Source organism: Orycteropus afer, unplaced genomic scaffold (assembly GCF_000298275.1).
Source record: "Orycteropus afer afer isolate SDZICR_OR568_19922 unplaced genomic scaffold, OryAfe1.0 scaffold00034, whole genome shotgun sequence".
In the NCBI taxonomy this organism is placed as follows: Eukaryota; Metazoa; Chordata; class Mammalia; order Tubulidentata; family Orycteropodidae; genus Orycteropus; species Orycteropus afer.
Genome location: NW_006921621.1, coordinates 15,157,467 through 15,172,412, shown reverse-complemented (window position 1 = coordinate 15,172,412; position 14,946 = coordinate 15,157,467). Strand labels below are relative to the sequence as shown.

Sequence of the window (14,946 nt, the reverse complement as noted above, 5' to 3'; positions counted from 1 at the left end):
CAGAAGAATGAATAAATCTATCTGGGAAGAAGTGCAGCTGGAATGCTCCACAGAAGTAAGAATAGCCAGGCTTCATCTCACCTACTTTGGTCATGTCAGAAGGGACCACTCCCTGGAGAAGATAATCATGCCTGGTAAAATAGAGGGTCAGTGAAAAAGGGGAAGACCCTCAACAGGATGGACTGACACAGTGGCTGTGACAATGGGCTCAAGCATAGCAAGAATCATGAGGATGGTTCAGGACCTGGCCCCATTTTGTTCTGCCATACATAGGGTTGTCAGAGCTGACTCGACAGCACCTAACAAGAAGAAGCATTCAAAGGACTTAAAGATCAGTTAATTTTTAAAATTTTTTTTTGGTTCTTGTTCTCAGTCCCACTGTGTTCTTGAGCCCACAATCACAGAGTACAAAAGGGAGTAAAAACACCTACTGGCATATTAGATGGATAACAGTACAGGTTTCCTCAGTAAATTTAAAGGATGCTTTCTGCTTCTTTGTACCTGACGTTTCAATGTGTGTAGGAGAAGCAATAAATATGAATGGGATCTGATATCCCAGAATTTCTCAGACATCTTCTTTGTGACTGTACTTCCTTCCTTGCAGCCTCCTTTAACAATTCATATCACACTCCTATAAGGACATGTTCAATTGTTACCTTGATTCTTGTAAGGGAGGTTGGAATGGAAATAAGAGTGTTCTACTTGCTAAGGACATTTGGTCACAGGATCCAGAAGGGATAAGAAAGTCCAAACTCCATACCCTTAACATAAGTTTCATGGCACAAAATGAGAGACAGAAGTTTAGGTGATAGTTTAATTCAGTATTAAATGAGGTGAGGAGGGGCATCTTCTATGCTCATCCTCACCTTGTTCCTCCTCTACTGGTATGCCATACAGACAAACATACACATATTCACTCACCCAACTCATCATTTCCTGGCAAGTGAAATGGCAGGGCATTCTCCACAACCTATCCCTGACCCAGCAGCCATACCTACCTTCTGGAAGTCAGACCCTTGAGGTGACTGCCTACTGGCCACAAGAGCGCTTATCATCTCTGTGATCTCTGTGGCTTCTACACAGGCCTTCCTGAAGCAGAGATGTCTGTGACAGTCCTTCTTTTTGGAAATCTGAAGACTGGAATTGCTCCTGAAAAGAAAGACAGGTTGGTGAGAGTCAGTAACAGTGCTACCATAATCGTTCTTATGAAGTAGGGAGTAGGCTACAGGAAGACTAGATGAGACCTTACAGGGGCAAAGTATCAGAAAGGCAAAGAATGTAAATACCTCAATATAGTTTTTATCTCCTTGCTATCTTTCTCCACATTCTTTTCTTCTCCCATTTTTTTTTTTTTTGTTCTGCCTTCTATTTTCACCTTGCTTGCTCGCTTCCATTAAACATGCCCATTTCCCTTCTTTCATACAGAACCCCTTGCATGTTTGATCCTCTACAAATGAAACAAAAGCTTGCAAATATTTATTACATCTAGATAGGAGTCATCATCTGTCCTTTTGTATGCAACAAAGTTTGTGATAGTTTTTGTGTACCTGAAGCAAAGCAACTTTTGTGAAAACAGATTTCTTGATTTATGTAACACCAAAGTGCTTATACAGTATTAACAAATATGCATAACCAACTCAAGAGAGGTAGGGATAACAGAAGGGGAAGAAGAAAGGAGGAAGAGAAGAATGGTAGGAGATTCCTGAAGAAGGTATGTTGCCCAGCATCTATGGGAGTAAATGAATTTAGGGTCTGGAGGGGAAAAACAGTAGAACCTCATTGCAATGATGGACATGGATGAAAGAATGTACTGAGTGGGAGACAAACACAACTTAAAAAACTTTAATCTTTTTTTTAATACACAAATGTATACAGAAGGAAAAAAAACACCTGGCCTGTAATTCTGCAGCACCAGACAACCCTTACAAACATTATATATGTATGCGTGTGTATATATGTATGTATACAAACACACACATACACATAAAGGCATTTTTATGGTCAGAATGTTGAAAGAAAACAGAAGAGAAAAAAAGTGAAAGCATCCCTGGCCCCGTATTCCAAAAGCAAAATACTTTTTTGTTTCCTTCCAAAAATAAAATTTTGAAAGCTCGACTTAGAATTTTGATAGGTAACAAGAAGCTGTTGAGCTGTGAAAAGTTGAATTACTCCTTCAGACAAATCAGAAGGACTTGAGGTTTGATTGACTGATTTAAATCTATCTATGCACTCTGGCTAGAAAGAAAAGATGTGAAAATCAGAGCCCTAAAAGCCTTTTACTGCTAACTCTAAGGTAAAGTGTTACATTCTTCCCTATCCTCAGTTTCTCTCTAGGAGCTGTAGAGGCAGCGTGTCCTGCTCCTGGCCTGACATCACTATTTCAGAATACAGGGGACCACAAGTAGCCTTGATAAGCACTCAAGGCTGTAGACAGTGCTTTGTATACAATGACCCAGGACAGAACCAGTAAGACAGTCTATGGAGTTCTTAAAAAAAAATCTCACTGGCTTTGAGTCAATTCTGACCCATTGCAACCCCCTTTGGGTTTGAGGCAGTAAATCTTTATGGAAGTAGATTGCCCAGTCTGCCCTCCGCAGAGTGGCTGGTGGGTTTGAACTGACAACTTTCTGGTTAGCAGCCAAATGCCTTAGGCACTACACCACCAGAACTCTTTATGGAGCTCTAAGCACCCAGCAAATACAATCATTAGTTTATGGTTTTCACCCACTTGCAGATGGTTAAGTATTAAAAATCAATTAAAAGGCTTTGAACTGGAACAGAAGTAAAGGAAAAAAAAAAAACTGCAAAAAAAAAAAAAAGGAAGTTTCATCAGAGTAAAATTGAAATCTGAATCGGGAGAAAAAAAAGAAGCTTCTCTGAATCCAAATCATTAGAAAACTGTTACTTTTTTCACTTTGCTACTTTCAGTTCAAAGATAATTTTTAAGTTGTAAGCAAGCCCACAGTACAATTTATGTTTGATTTACATCTGGCACCCATATATGCTGAACGCTTCTCTGGCACATGGCTGGTAAAGCAGAGTCATTGCTTTGGTGAGTCACATTGCACAGTTGCAGCTACAGATGATGCCTACTGTTACGTGATCCACAGGCCAGAGTTCACTATTTCTGCTCCATGTTTGACTTCTCTCACAACATCAGCTGTGCCTACCAAACATGTGAGAAACACTTGGGGATTGAGAATACTCATAGTTAGAAATTGCAAAGAACTGGTTAAATTGCATCAAGTTCTAAAGTTTCACGTGAACGGAAATTTGTCAGGTGACTAAAAACATTTTAAACATACATTATTCCTATTTTTAAGGTGACATTTAAATTCAAGAATAAGAAAATAGCGTTTAATTTTCTCATGATTCCAGTCTTGTATTCAATCTTAATTTAAATGTAAAATCATACATTGTTTGTACTTACATTTAAAATTGACATTTATCTCACAAATTTAGATGTTAATCAACTGCAACTAGTGGGAAGAAAATTAATGTTGCAATTGCGGTATTCCATTATTTCACTGAGAACAATGTGATATCATCACTATAAAGTGAGATATTTTTCTTTAAAAGGTGCTGGATAAATGTGTAAGAATGTTGTACAGTGGAACTTTTAATGGAAGAAATCAGCAAACTGCAAATGTAAAATCGAAATTATACTGGTTTTTCTAATTTCGTCTAATTGACTATACATGGATAGAAGCATTTTAATATGTATTGGCTCGATTTCTCCCCCACCCCCTGCAACAGAGGCACTTTTATTAAGCCTTGGACAGAACAAAACAATCACCCTGGCTGAGGGAAACTATCAGCAAGAGAAAGCTGAATGGAGTCAGCTGAGTCATGGCCATGTGGCTAATTATTTGATTTTTTTAAAAAAGCTCTAATTGATTTCTATAAATATATTTACACATTCTGTTTTGTTATCAAAAGCTAAGACTTGTTTTTACTGTAATGTAATATATCAAAAAACCCAAACTCACTGCCATCGAATCAATTCCGACTCATATTCACCCCCCACCATTAGGTTTCTGAGGCTCTAAATCTTTATGGAAGTAGATTAACTAGATTGCCCCATCTTCCTTCTATGGAGCAGCTGGTGCGTTTGAACCATCGACCTTCTAGTTAGCAGCCAAATGCCTTATGCACTATACCACCAAATCTCCTTTTAATGTAATAGAACCAAACCAAACCAAACTCACTGCCGTTGAGTCAGATCCGACTCATAGCCAACCCCTCCTTGGATCAATCTTCCTTCCGAGGAGTGGCTGGTGGGTTTGAACCTCCATCCTTCTGGTTAGTAGTCAAATGCCTTAGGCACAATGCCACTAGAGCTCCTGTAATGTAATACAGCGACTTGAAAATAAAAGTAGTTGTAAAATTTGCAGCATAGATATGGTTGGAGACCATGCAGTGAATTTAGAGAGGCACCTGAAGCATCACTATACAGATAAATAAAATGCAGTGCCAAAGCAAGAAGGTAAGTATTGAAGAAGCGTTCTGAATAAGCAATAAAAAACATGAGTTTGACATTCCAAAATGCCTTAAGGTGAAATCAGATAAACAAACACATGCATGTGTTGAATTATTGTTAACTGTTGTTTAACTGAATATTCAGAACTCTGTAAAATTTTAAATCCAGTTATTGCTTCAGCTGGTCAAACTTTTTCAGTCAACTCAGAGAGTATTAGGGAAATGATACCTCACTTGTCCTTAAAACTTAGCTCCAGCTGTTATACTGCAGGGAATTGTAGTCAGTGTCATGAAATAAAACGTGTATGAACTGCTGTATGGAAAATCAATTTGCTCTATAAACTTTCACTCAAATCACAAAAATTTAAAAACAAAACAAAAAATTAGTACTAATCTAGAAAAATGAACATTCTCTTTGAAAGTGGATGTTGCAAGTAGACTGAGTTGGTCCATTCTAGAAATTATCATCAATTCACACAAGACAGTAAGATGCATCTGTTGATACGGAGAATGGAAGAATTAACAGATAGACACAGACACACGAGAAAATTAAACGCTATTTTCTTATTCTTGAATTTAAATGTCACCTGTTTTTTATCTGTACATAAAAAACACTGTGTATCAAATTTCAGAGGAAGTACAACACTGATTTGTAACACATATATTCTGTATCCACAGATAATGGCTCTACTATGATTGAATTTGTGGATATGCTCAGAAATGATAGTGAAATGCAGTATCAATGTCAGGACAAAATGACTATTTTGAAGACTGACAGTGCACTGACTTGCAGATATTAATCATCCCAGAGTGCAGGGAAAGCGACAAAAACCAAACCAAACCAACTGCCACTGAGTTGATGTCAACTCATAGCAACCCTACAAGACAGAGTAGAAGTGCCCCATAGGATTTTCAAGGTTGTAAAACTTTAAGCAGTGGCTGGTGGGTTCAAACCACCACCATTTTTGGTAAGCAGCCCAATGCTTTGACGATAGCACCACCAGAGCTCCTGAAAGTGACAAAGAATGTAAGTAAAGACTGTATAAAGTGTGTTGCACACACATTTCAGTTAGTTATTAAACATGCAATAAAGAGTGGTGAACTGGAAGAATTTTTAGGAGAATGTCATGAACCTGTTCAAATACTTCATAATCTGACACTGTCTACCAAATTTTTGGAAAATAATTTGAGGAATCCGTACTGGATTACCCAAAAAGATGGAACAGCATACACACACACACACATTAGAAATCTTACTAGGATGCAAAAATCTCTGTGATGCATTAGTTAATAATAATATGAAATACTTTCCTAATGATAAAAAATAATTTTGGAAACTTTAAAACACTTACAGAAGATTATAAAATGAACAAATTAACCATGAGTGATATTTTTGGTATGTGGATGGAAATGAAATTAAAACTAAGAAACACACTGAAAATTTTTAAATGTCAGGGAAAAAGTTATTGAAAATGATAGTGTATTAGGAGTTTTAGCTAAATCCTCATTATCAAATTCTAATTAATTCTGAACTTAAGGTGAAGACTATATTACATTTAAAAAGCATTTGGGAAATAACAAAATCTGGAAAGAGCAGTACTTAAAGTGTAACGAAGGAAAGCAATTCAAGAAATACCTTTCAAACGAGGATGTTGAAGAGATGGAATTCTCAAAATGAAAGAAAAAAACTGAGATTAAACAACTGTACTGTTAGTACTGACTATTAACAAGCTTTGATGGTGCACAGAGCTGTGAGGGGAAAAAAAAGTATTTTTGAATTCTGGTATGGAAACCATTTACAATGTCCCCAGGTATATGAAATCGCTATGGTAGTTTTGGGTGTACCAGCTACTCAGGTCAGTGTTGAGTTTTCTCAGGTTTAAAATCCATCTTGAAAGGTAACAAGGATAGCTTAAATGAAAAAATGTTACAGGACATTCTTGTAATTAGGTGTAATTTTGATTTATTACAATGCACTTTCTTAATGAACCATATAATTGTGTATGAAGTAAACCTATATTTGCAATATTAATTTTATGTAATGTTATGGCAATTATTCAGCTTAGAACTGGGATGAATATTAAAGTATTAAAATATTTTATTGCACTTCACCTTTATGTATTAGGTATGATAGCATACTCTATTTCTAGTATTTTGTGAATAAATTCTTACACATTTTGACTATTTAGTGTTAGTCAAAATTTTTTTCAGTGTATTGAAATTTCCTACTAGAAATTTTTAATTTAATACTTATACAGTATGTTAGGAATGTTATCACAATACTATTTTTCAAGTGACTCAAACATTGCAGTGAATTCTAGTATATTTAAAAAATTAGAATTTAAAAAAATTTTACATTTTCTTTGTACTGTTTTGAGACAATGATTAAAACTGAACATCAGTGTCACTTTAAATTATTAATGAATGTAGAAATAGTTTTTGGTTTGCTACTTTCAAAACTAATTATAAAATCTTGTGATGAATAAAATTCAAATTAATATAAAAATGCAATATTGTTTGCAGTATAAGGAATAAATTTGATAGCCATATTTCTTCAGATGAAATTGTTCCAGGCTATCTATCTGCAGAATATAAATCTGAGATCAGAGAGTAAGAAACAAGTTTTAACCAGTTTAGTCATGGTCCATGAAGCAAAAGAAGAACAGAATCAAATTTTTAAAATTTTCGTGAACTGGAATGATAATCAGAATGGCAAAAATTAAAGTTCAAAGCCCTACTAAAAAAAAAGTACTACTACCACACTGATTCTTTCATCCAATTTTTATTGTATGCTCATTGTCATGCAACTTTGCACTACAAATACAATGATGAAAAATATAGTAAAATAGTAAGCAAAGACAGACTTCTGCTTTAGAGAGTTTGGAGAGTTCTGGATGGGGGTGGGGGAGAAAGGCATTTATTAACCAAACACAAAAGTGTAAAATTACAACCACATTAAGTGCTGCAACATAAAAGTATATGATGTCCTGAAAGTGTATATGCATTGAGGGCAAATCAGGATGGTGGCGATTATTTTTTAAGGGTAGATTTTCATTATAATTTAATTGCTTGGCTAATCAATGAATACTGTTATTATATACATATTTTTTAGTTAAAATTGCATAAATACCATTACAAAATTAAACTCTAAATATGCTCACAATTACAAATTATTTTGTCTATGTTCTCATCCTAGTGACTTGGTAGGTAAGCTTTAAGGTGGAGAACCAAGGTTCAGGAATGATTTTAAAAAACACAAAAATCCACCTGACTTGCTTCTGTAAAGGGCTGTATTCTGAACCTCTCTCACTTCTTTAGTAATACACATAATATCCCTATTGGGATGCCTTTATCCTCAGGGACCCCTCCCAAATCCCCTCAATTCTTCCTTAGTCCCTGAACATGATTTGCTACCAAAACATCAGCTAACTTTTTGATTTTCTAAAGAGATGGAGTGAAGTGGCAAGGGATGAAGTGGGACTTCTTTGCTACATTACTCAACAGTTTTGGCAGAAAGGTTACTGAGTATTTTATGTCCTGAAGCTAACTGTGACTAGGAGAAAGATGGTTTATAAAGCAGGGAGGCCATTCACAAAGCCAAAAGGACTATCTCAGGGAGTTATTGTCAGGGAGTAATTTAGGTAAAATTAGGTGTTTGTCCAAATTTAAACATAGCTGTTTATTCATAACCAAACTCACTGTCATCAAGTTGGATCTGACTCAGTGACAACTTCTTGGGTTTCCAAGGCAGTATCACTACGGAAGTAGATTGCCCAAACTTGCTTCTGATGTTTGCAGAAAGTTAATCCATAGCCACATGTAAAGATCAGAGCCCATTCCTTGCATATGCCTTTATGTCTTAATATGAAAATTTATTCAGTACTGTGATTTGGGGAAAAAAAATTATAAAATAAAGTTATATACAAAAAAAAAAAAAAAAAAAAAACCCATTGAGTCAAATTTCTGCTCACAGCAACCCTATAGGACAGAGTAGAACTGCCCCATAGGGTTTCTAAGGCTGTCAATCTTTTCAGAAACAGACTGTCACATCTTTCCCCAGTGGAGTGGCTGATGGGCTCAAACCACCAACCTTCTGGTTAGCAGCCAAGCATTCAACCATCTGTGCTACCAAGGCTCACAGTACTGTGATAAACCAAAAAAAAAAAAAAAAACAAAAACCAAACTCACTGCTGTCAATTCCAACTCACAGTGACCCCTCCTTGGCTGTATCTCTATGGAAGTAGACTGCCCAGTCTTCCTTCCTAGGAGTGGCTGGTGAGTTCTGGTTAGCAATCCAATGCTTTAGGCACTAAGACACCAGAGCTCCCACTACTGGAACAGTGTGAATAAAAAGACACAAGCTCTACAAAAACAAACACTATACCTCTAGGCACTACCTTCTAAGTTAGAGCTCTGTCCTTCCTCTCACATGGCTTCTCTGCATGGCCACCAAATGTAGATTTCCAATGATCAAAGAGAAAGCAGCAGCAACACTTGCTGCCCAAACTACAAAATCCTAACATGTCATCCCACTATTTCAAGGCAGATATGAAGAATGAGGTTTCTTCAATGCTCAAATGCTCATTAAGTGAGCATTTTTCTAGAAAAAGCCTAAGACTGGTAAATGCCTTTGGTGAAAAGCTCAAAGTTACAGGGTCAAAGAGACTACCATTTGATAATGGCTGAGAATAACAGCCACTAAAAGCTAAAAGTCAAAGTACATCTCAGCTGTATCTCCTTCCTAGATTTGCCTCTTCCCTTTCCTATCCCTTTTAAGTGCCTCCTTATCACAGAGAGTAAGATTCTGATTCCCACTAACAGGAGTGAAATTAGGACTGGGATCTGGATATGGTAACTCCTTCTCACTCTTTCCCTAAACCTATCTATCTCCAAAGGGAAGTGGAACTTAACTCAGTGAACAGGCCTAAAAATTAAGATAAACTGGCATTTTAGATCCTGCGTTCTCTGAATTCCTGTGGATGGCATTCTAGATTGGAGAGGGGGTAGTTCTCTAGAGAAACAAATATATCTGTGAAGCTCACCTGGCTTTAAGCTCTTTTATGGTGCACCTTCTGAGACATCTGGTTTCCAGACCAGAAAAGTACATTAAACACAGGCTTCAGTTGAAAAGGCAGCCCTAGGAAGATTATTCAGGACAGCCTAACCCCGTACACATTTAGTGCTGGGATGGAGAGAATGATCTTCATCTTACAGAAGAAATGAAATACAAAATCTGTGGCATGGTGAAGTAACTTGTCCCAAATCACAGCAAGGCAAACGACTGAGTCATATTTAAGGCTCTAGCTCTCCCAAACCTGTACCCTTCCCACAACATGATGAAGCCAGGATGACTCCTAAGCTGACATTAGTCAAAATTCTCTAGAGATTAAAATCTTCCAAAACTTAATCTAGGGATTCTGTAGCTCTGCAGACAAGAAAAAAGAAATATGAAGTAGTAGGAGAAAAGACCAGCAACTTCCTATTACTCTTGAGAAGTAGGTAGGGTAGCAGGGCTCTGAAGCCTCTGTTGAGCCAGATTACAAATTGCTGACATTAATGACTAAGGACATCAACACAAAAATGAGAGAGAGATTAGAAAATCTGACGACTGAACTTTCTGAATCCCAAGAGGACCCCCTCAGCAAAACCCTAAGTGTCGTTGGGGAGCTCAGTTCCCCCGGGCAGAGCCAGCACAAGGGTGTATAAAAAGCTTCGTGACAGGAAGATACCAATACCAGACTACCACTGGATATTCCCTACCCATCCAGGAAGCACTGGGGCACACATTATGTAATTTAACATTCTGACGATACTGGAAGTAGCTCTGATAGGTGGAGAAAGAATGGTGGGAGGAGTGGCAGTGAGGGTGAGGACAGACAACTGAGAAGCAGTGGGAGTTCTTTGTTCTAGTTTTCCAGAATTCAAATGTGTGTGGTTTCAAAACAAAAAATTCAGAAAGAAACATGAGATTAATGCATTTATTCCAAGTAATTAACAACATTAAAAATAAAGTTAAACTTGTCCAAGCCAACACATTAATTCTTTCATCTTTTTAACAAAATGTACAACCCAAAAAATCACACTATGGTGGAAATAACTTGGGAAAGGGAGAGGTAGAGGAGATACACGAGTTTGTGCAACAGAAAATGAGTCTGATCCCAATACAAGTTTCAGATCGTCTACTTCTTCACAACAGAAATGGCTGCTAAATGTTACTGATCACAATACAATGAACAAAAGGCCATTTTGAAAAAGTGACCCAAAAAGTATTATCTGCTTCTGGCATTGAGTCATGAATAAGCCTTACCGATTTGCTGTCTTCCAAAAGTGAGTCTGCTAGATTTTCTTCCATGTTTATTGGGGCCATTTCCAAACAGGTTTGTGGTTAGCAGGATCATCTCCAGCAAAGGCAACACAGTAAAGGAAGTAGAGGGGCTGACATGCCATAGGGAAGTAAACCGTAAACAAAAGAGCTACTCACGCTGTATTTCAAACAATGTTAAGGCAGGCCCATCCAAACTGGAAGCCTAGGAGATTAACAATTCTTCCTTCAATGTAGTTTTCCATTTCAGAAAGCTTTGTGGTATTTCTCCCAGAGATCCATCAGCTGCCCAGGAAATTGGGTGGGAATACAACACAGTAATTGGAAAAGTCAGCTATCTCCCTCCACCCCCACATTTCAGAAATGGCAGAGTCAAAGCCAAAATACAATCAAAGCACACTATGTGGAGAGTCAGACAGACATTTGATTTTAATGACAAAGAGGGAGAAAATAAATCGTCAAAAAAAAAAAAATTAACAAAATTTTTTTTACAGTTAAGTATAGAAGTAGTTATGATTGATTTTCTGGTATTTTAAGGGAAAAGGAATAAAAAGGAGGTAAAGTTTTTAGCTTCCATGGACATTTACTGTTAAAATGCTGACTGTATCTCTTGGTGTAGGTTCCAGAGGAGATAGCCAAATACACAGCCCTGGGACATCTGGGCACCTGATTTCTAGAAGCCAATTTGATTCATCCACAAGTAGCTCTGGGTGTATGTTCCTTCAGTTGTGAACATTGGATTCCGTGAGGTCTTGAATGACATCAACTGTAGCTTCTTGTGCAGGTGTCTGCTGAAGGATCATATTATTTCCAACCACCTGCTCCCTTGGAGGGGACCCTGAATTGTTCTCATCTTCTTGAGGAATTTCTACCTCTGTAATAGAAGCATTCGGCATTTCTAGCTGTAGTGGTCCCATCTCCAAAGAGCTACACTCAGGAGGATTACTAGGCTCAGAGAGAGGAGAACACAGCTTATCTTTCTGAATTCCAGATGTCCGTGTGACAAAGTCAACAAGGTCTGGAAGGCAAGGAGATGGCCCAAGGCATGAAGAGTTCATTGTCTCTGATTCCAGTCCAAGTGACTCTTGTTTCTCTAACTGGGAAGTTGCTTCTACTTCCTCAGGCATCATTCCTCCTGCTAACAGGTCAAGTGCCTGGTGTGTTACTTCTACGCTCCCCAAGCCAAGGTCAACATTGTCCATAGGCAGTCCAGTTTTCAAAATGTTAGGAATGATCCTATTTCTGGGATTAGATGAGCTTTGCTCACCCTCTGCCCCAAAGTTAAGCACCAAGGGTTCCGAAGATGGAAACCCAGAAAAGGATGGGATTGGCTCAAAGTCAGCAGGACTAGAGGGATTACATTCTACAAGTGATGTTGAATTTTCTTGACACACTTTCTGAGACACAGCAGTTGGAGCTCTATGTGCTGGTTCTACTTGAGTATTACAGGTATCAACACACATATCTCCTAGATTCCCCAGGGCAGCAAGCTCCTCTAATTTTAAGTCTGTACTTTCAAAGTCTTCTGAGGTCTTGCTTTCTATTTTCACTGTTAATTCTGGGTGGACATCTCTTAGCTCCATTTTACCCTGAAAACCTTTTGATCTTTCCCTCTTGAATTTGAGATTTCTGTACCTAGATATTCTGGAAGCTGACTCTATCCATTCCTCACCACCAACTGAAACTCCTTGTTCCTGTGGACTATCTGTAAAACACGTATCTGATCTGACTGAGGACTGAAGAAGCAATCTTGAGACAGAATTTCTCACAGGTTTCTCTTGTGGATTCTGGAGTAAAGACCTATCTCCTGATGGAAATGAGTCTCCTTGTGCCTTTGTAGAAGAGAGAGCCTGTGCACTCAATTCGATCACTACTTTACTTTGAGTTTCATTTCCTGTCATCAATTTATTGGGCTGTTCAGCCTCTTTGTCAGTAATCAGCAACTTGGGTTGTTCTTCTCCTCCCTCCCCCATGTATCTGTTTCCATCATTCAAATTAGAGTTCTCTAAGCTGTGAGGCTTAATGTTGATACCCATTCCCTTTTCTACCATCCCCTCAGAGAGCTTTGCTCCCATTTTTTCTAGTTCAGTGTTTGTCTCTACCTCACCTTCTTCACAATTCTCAGACTGGTGGAGCTGTTGGCTTTCCTTATCCTGGTTACCAGATTCTATGAGGTGGATTCCCACCAATTTCTGAGATCCCATAGTATGACAGTGTATATCTGACAGCTGAGGGGCTAGCTCTACACCAGGCGGTCCTGGCTCTCCCAGGTCAAGACTGATTTTTCCTTCTGGTGACATATCATTATCAGTGTCACTCTGGAAGGAGCCAGACGTCCACATGGCCAAAGTATCGGTCTTTTGGGTAACAGTTTCATAATGCCTGCTTTGGCACAATCTTGTCAGAGGCTGTAGAAAGCCATGGTTGCTGTCTCTGCCTTTTGAGTCCATGTGTTCCACAACTGACCAGTTCCCAAGGGACACCAGAGTTTTTGCAATAGGCTTTTCAGGGTTACCTACTAAAGGAGCAGTGACTAAACCCTTGTCTTTGGGCAACTCCTCTTGGGATATACTGCTGTTCAAAGTAGAAATAGAAGAGCTGTCTGTACCTTCTGCCCTAGAGAGGTTGCTATTTTCCCCATTGGCCAATGGACCACTGTTCAGCTTAGTCTCAGGGGCCCCTTTGCCACCACTGCTGTAGAATATGTCATACAGGTCCTTAGCATTGGCTGTGGCTAAGCATGAATTTCGCTTCTCCAGTTTTTTTGCTTGTTCACTGAAGACACTTGAGAGGGGTGGAGGAGGACGCACTAACAAAGAGAATAGGGCCTGGTCCCGGTCACTCTCACTCACCCCAGGAGCAGTCTCATCGGAAGGAATGGCAGCTGGCTGTGTTGAGGCTACGATGGCTACAGGCAACACTGGGTTCAAAATGTTAGGAGCCAGGAAGCCAGAGCTGAGAGTCTGAGATACAGCTGGGTTTGACTTTACTGGAGCCAAGACAGAATTTGCTTGAGCAGAAGATGGGGCAGCTGGATGAGGTATTACTGGGGGTGGTGGAGGTGGTGGTGGAGGGGGTGGAGGAAGAGGTGGTAGCATTTGCTCAGGTATATGGGATGGCTCATTCTTTTCAGCCAGCACTGTTTTTTCCTCTGGAGACGCTTTTAGAATCACCTCTTCTCCTCCAAATGCTTTGGAGATAATGTCTGGAGGCAAAAAAAGATCAGATGAAGACTCTTTGACCACTGGCAGAGGCTTAGCAGTGGTTCCAGAGGACTTGATGGATAGAAAGGTGTTAAGAGGAGCTGGCTTGCTCACTGTGGCTGTACCTGACTTGCGGAGTACTGTGGATGGGATAGGCAGGTTGGGTCTGATCTTAGTCAGAGTTGAAGTAGTCACAACAGGCATCCAAGGGCTGGTATGTGCTACAACAGTCTTCCCAGAGAGCTTGATTTTGATGGGCTTTGCCTTCCCAGCTTCAGCTTTGCCATCTTCTTTGTCCTTACTGCTCTCCACAATCTCTTCCTTAGGGATACTTGGAGCTACTACTGAACTTTTTTCCTCATCTTTTTCTGGCTTCTTCCAACTGAATTTTCCAAAAGAGGAAGAGGTTGGTGATTCTTTCTTTACCTCTTCTTTTAATTGGACTTTGAGGCTAGGCTTCCTTTTATTTTCAGCCTTTTCAGGGGAGTTCCCATCCTCAGAGAGTTGGTCCTCTAATTCCTGAGAGACCTTGTCATCCCCCTTTACTTCTTTCATGATCTTTGTCTTTTTTTCTTTCTTCTCTTCCTTTGGTTTCTCACTAAGTTTGCGCTTAAGTTCACTCTGCCGTCGCCGTTCTGTCTCCAGGACCACAGCCAAGCCAGCTTGGCGGTCCAGATTCCGCCGCTCCTCATATAATGGGTTTTCATCCACATATTTCTGAGAAAAGAAGAGATAAATGCTCAACAACTGGTCAACATACTAAAAAGGAAAAAAATCTTGACCCCACAACTGTTAGAATTAATCTAACAGAAAATCTCTAAAATTATCTTCCTCAAAGATATAGACAGTTCCATCAATTCAGCAGCTCTCATTAGGAGAACTTCCTAGTGGTTATATGGAAGGTATGTCAATGACTTTTTCTGGCTCTGAAGATGATGTCTG

At 38.9% G+C, this 14,946-nt stretch overlaps 1 protein-coding gene across 1 annotated transcript in view; it reads right to left on the bottom strand.

The window, feature by feature from the left end:
- Positions 1-11,523: 11,523 nt before the first annotated feature.
- The window catches only part of ZNF318 (zinc finger protein 318), a 32,527-nt gene continuing 29,104 nt past the window's right edge, over positions 11,524-14,946 (bottom strand). The window contains exon 11 of the mRNA XM_042780323.1: positions 11,524-14,721. Within this exon, the coding sequence (XP_042636257.1) occupies positions 11,524-14,721 (3,198 nt within the window). The remainder of the gene's footprint in view (positions 14,722-14,946) is intronic.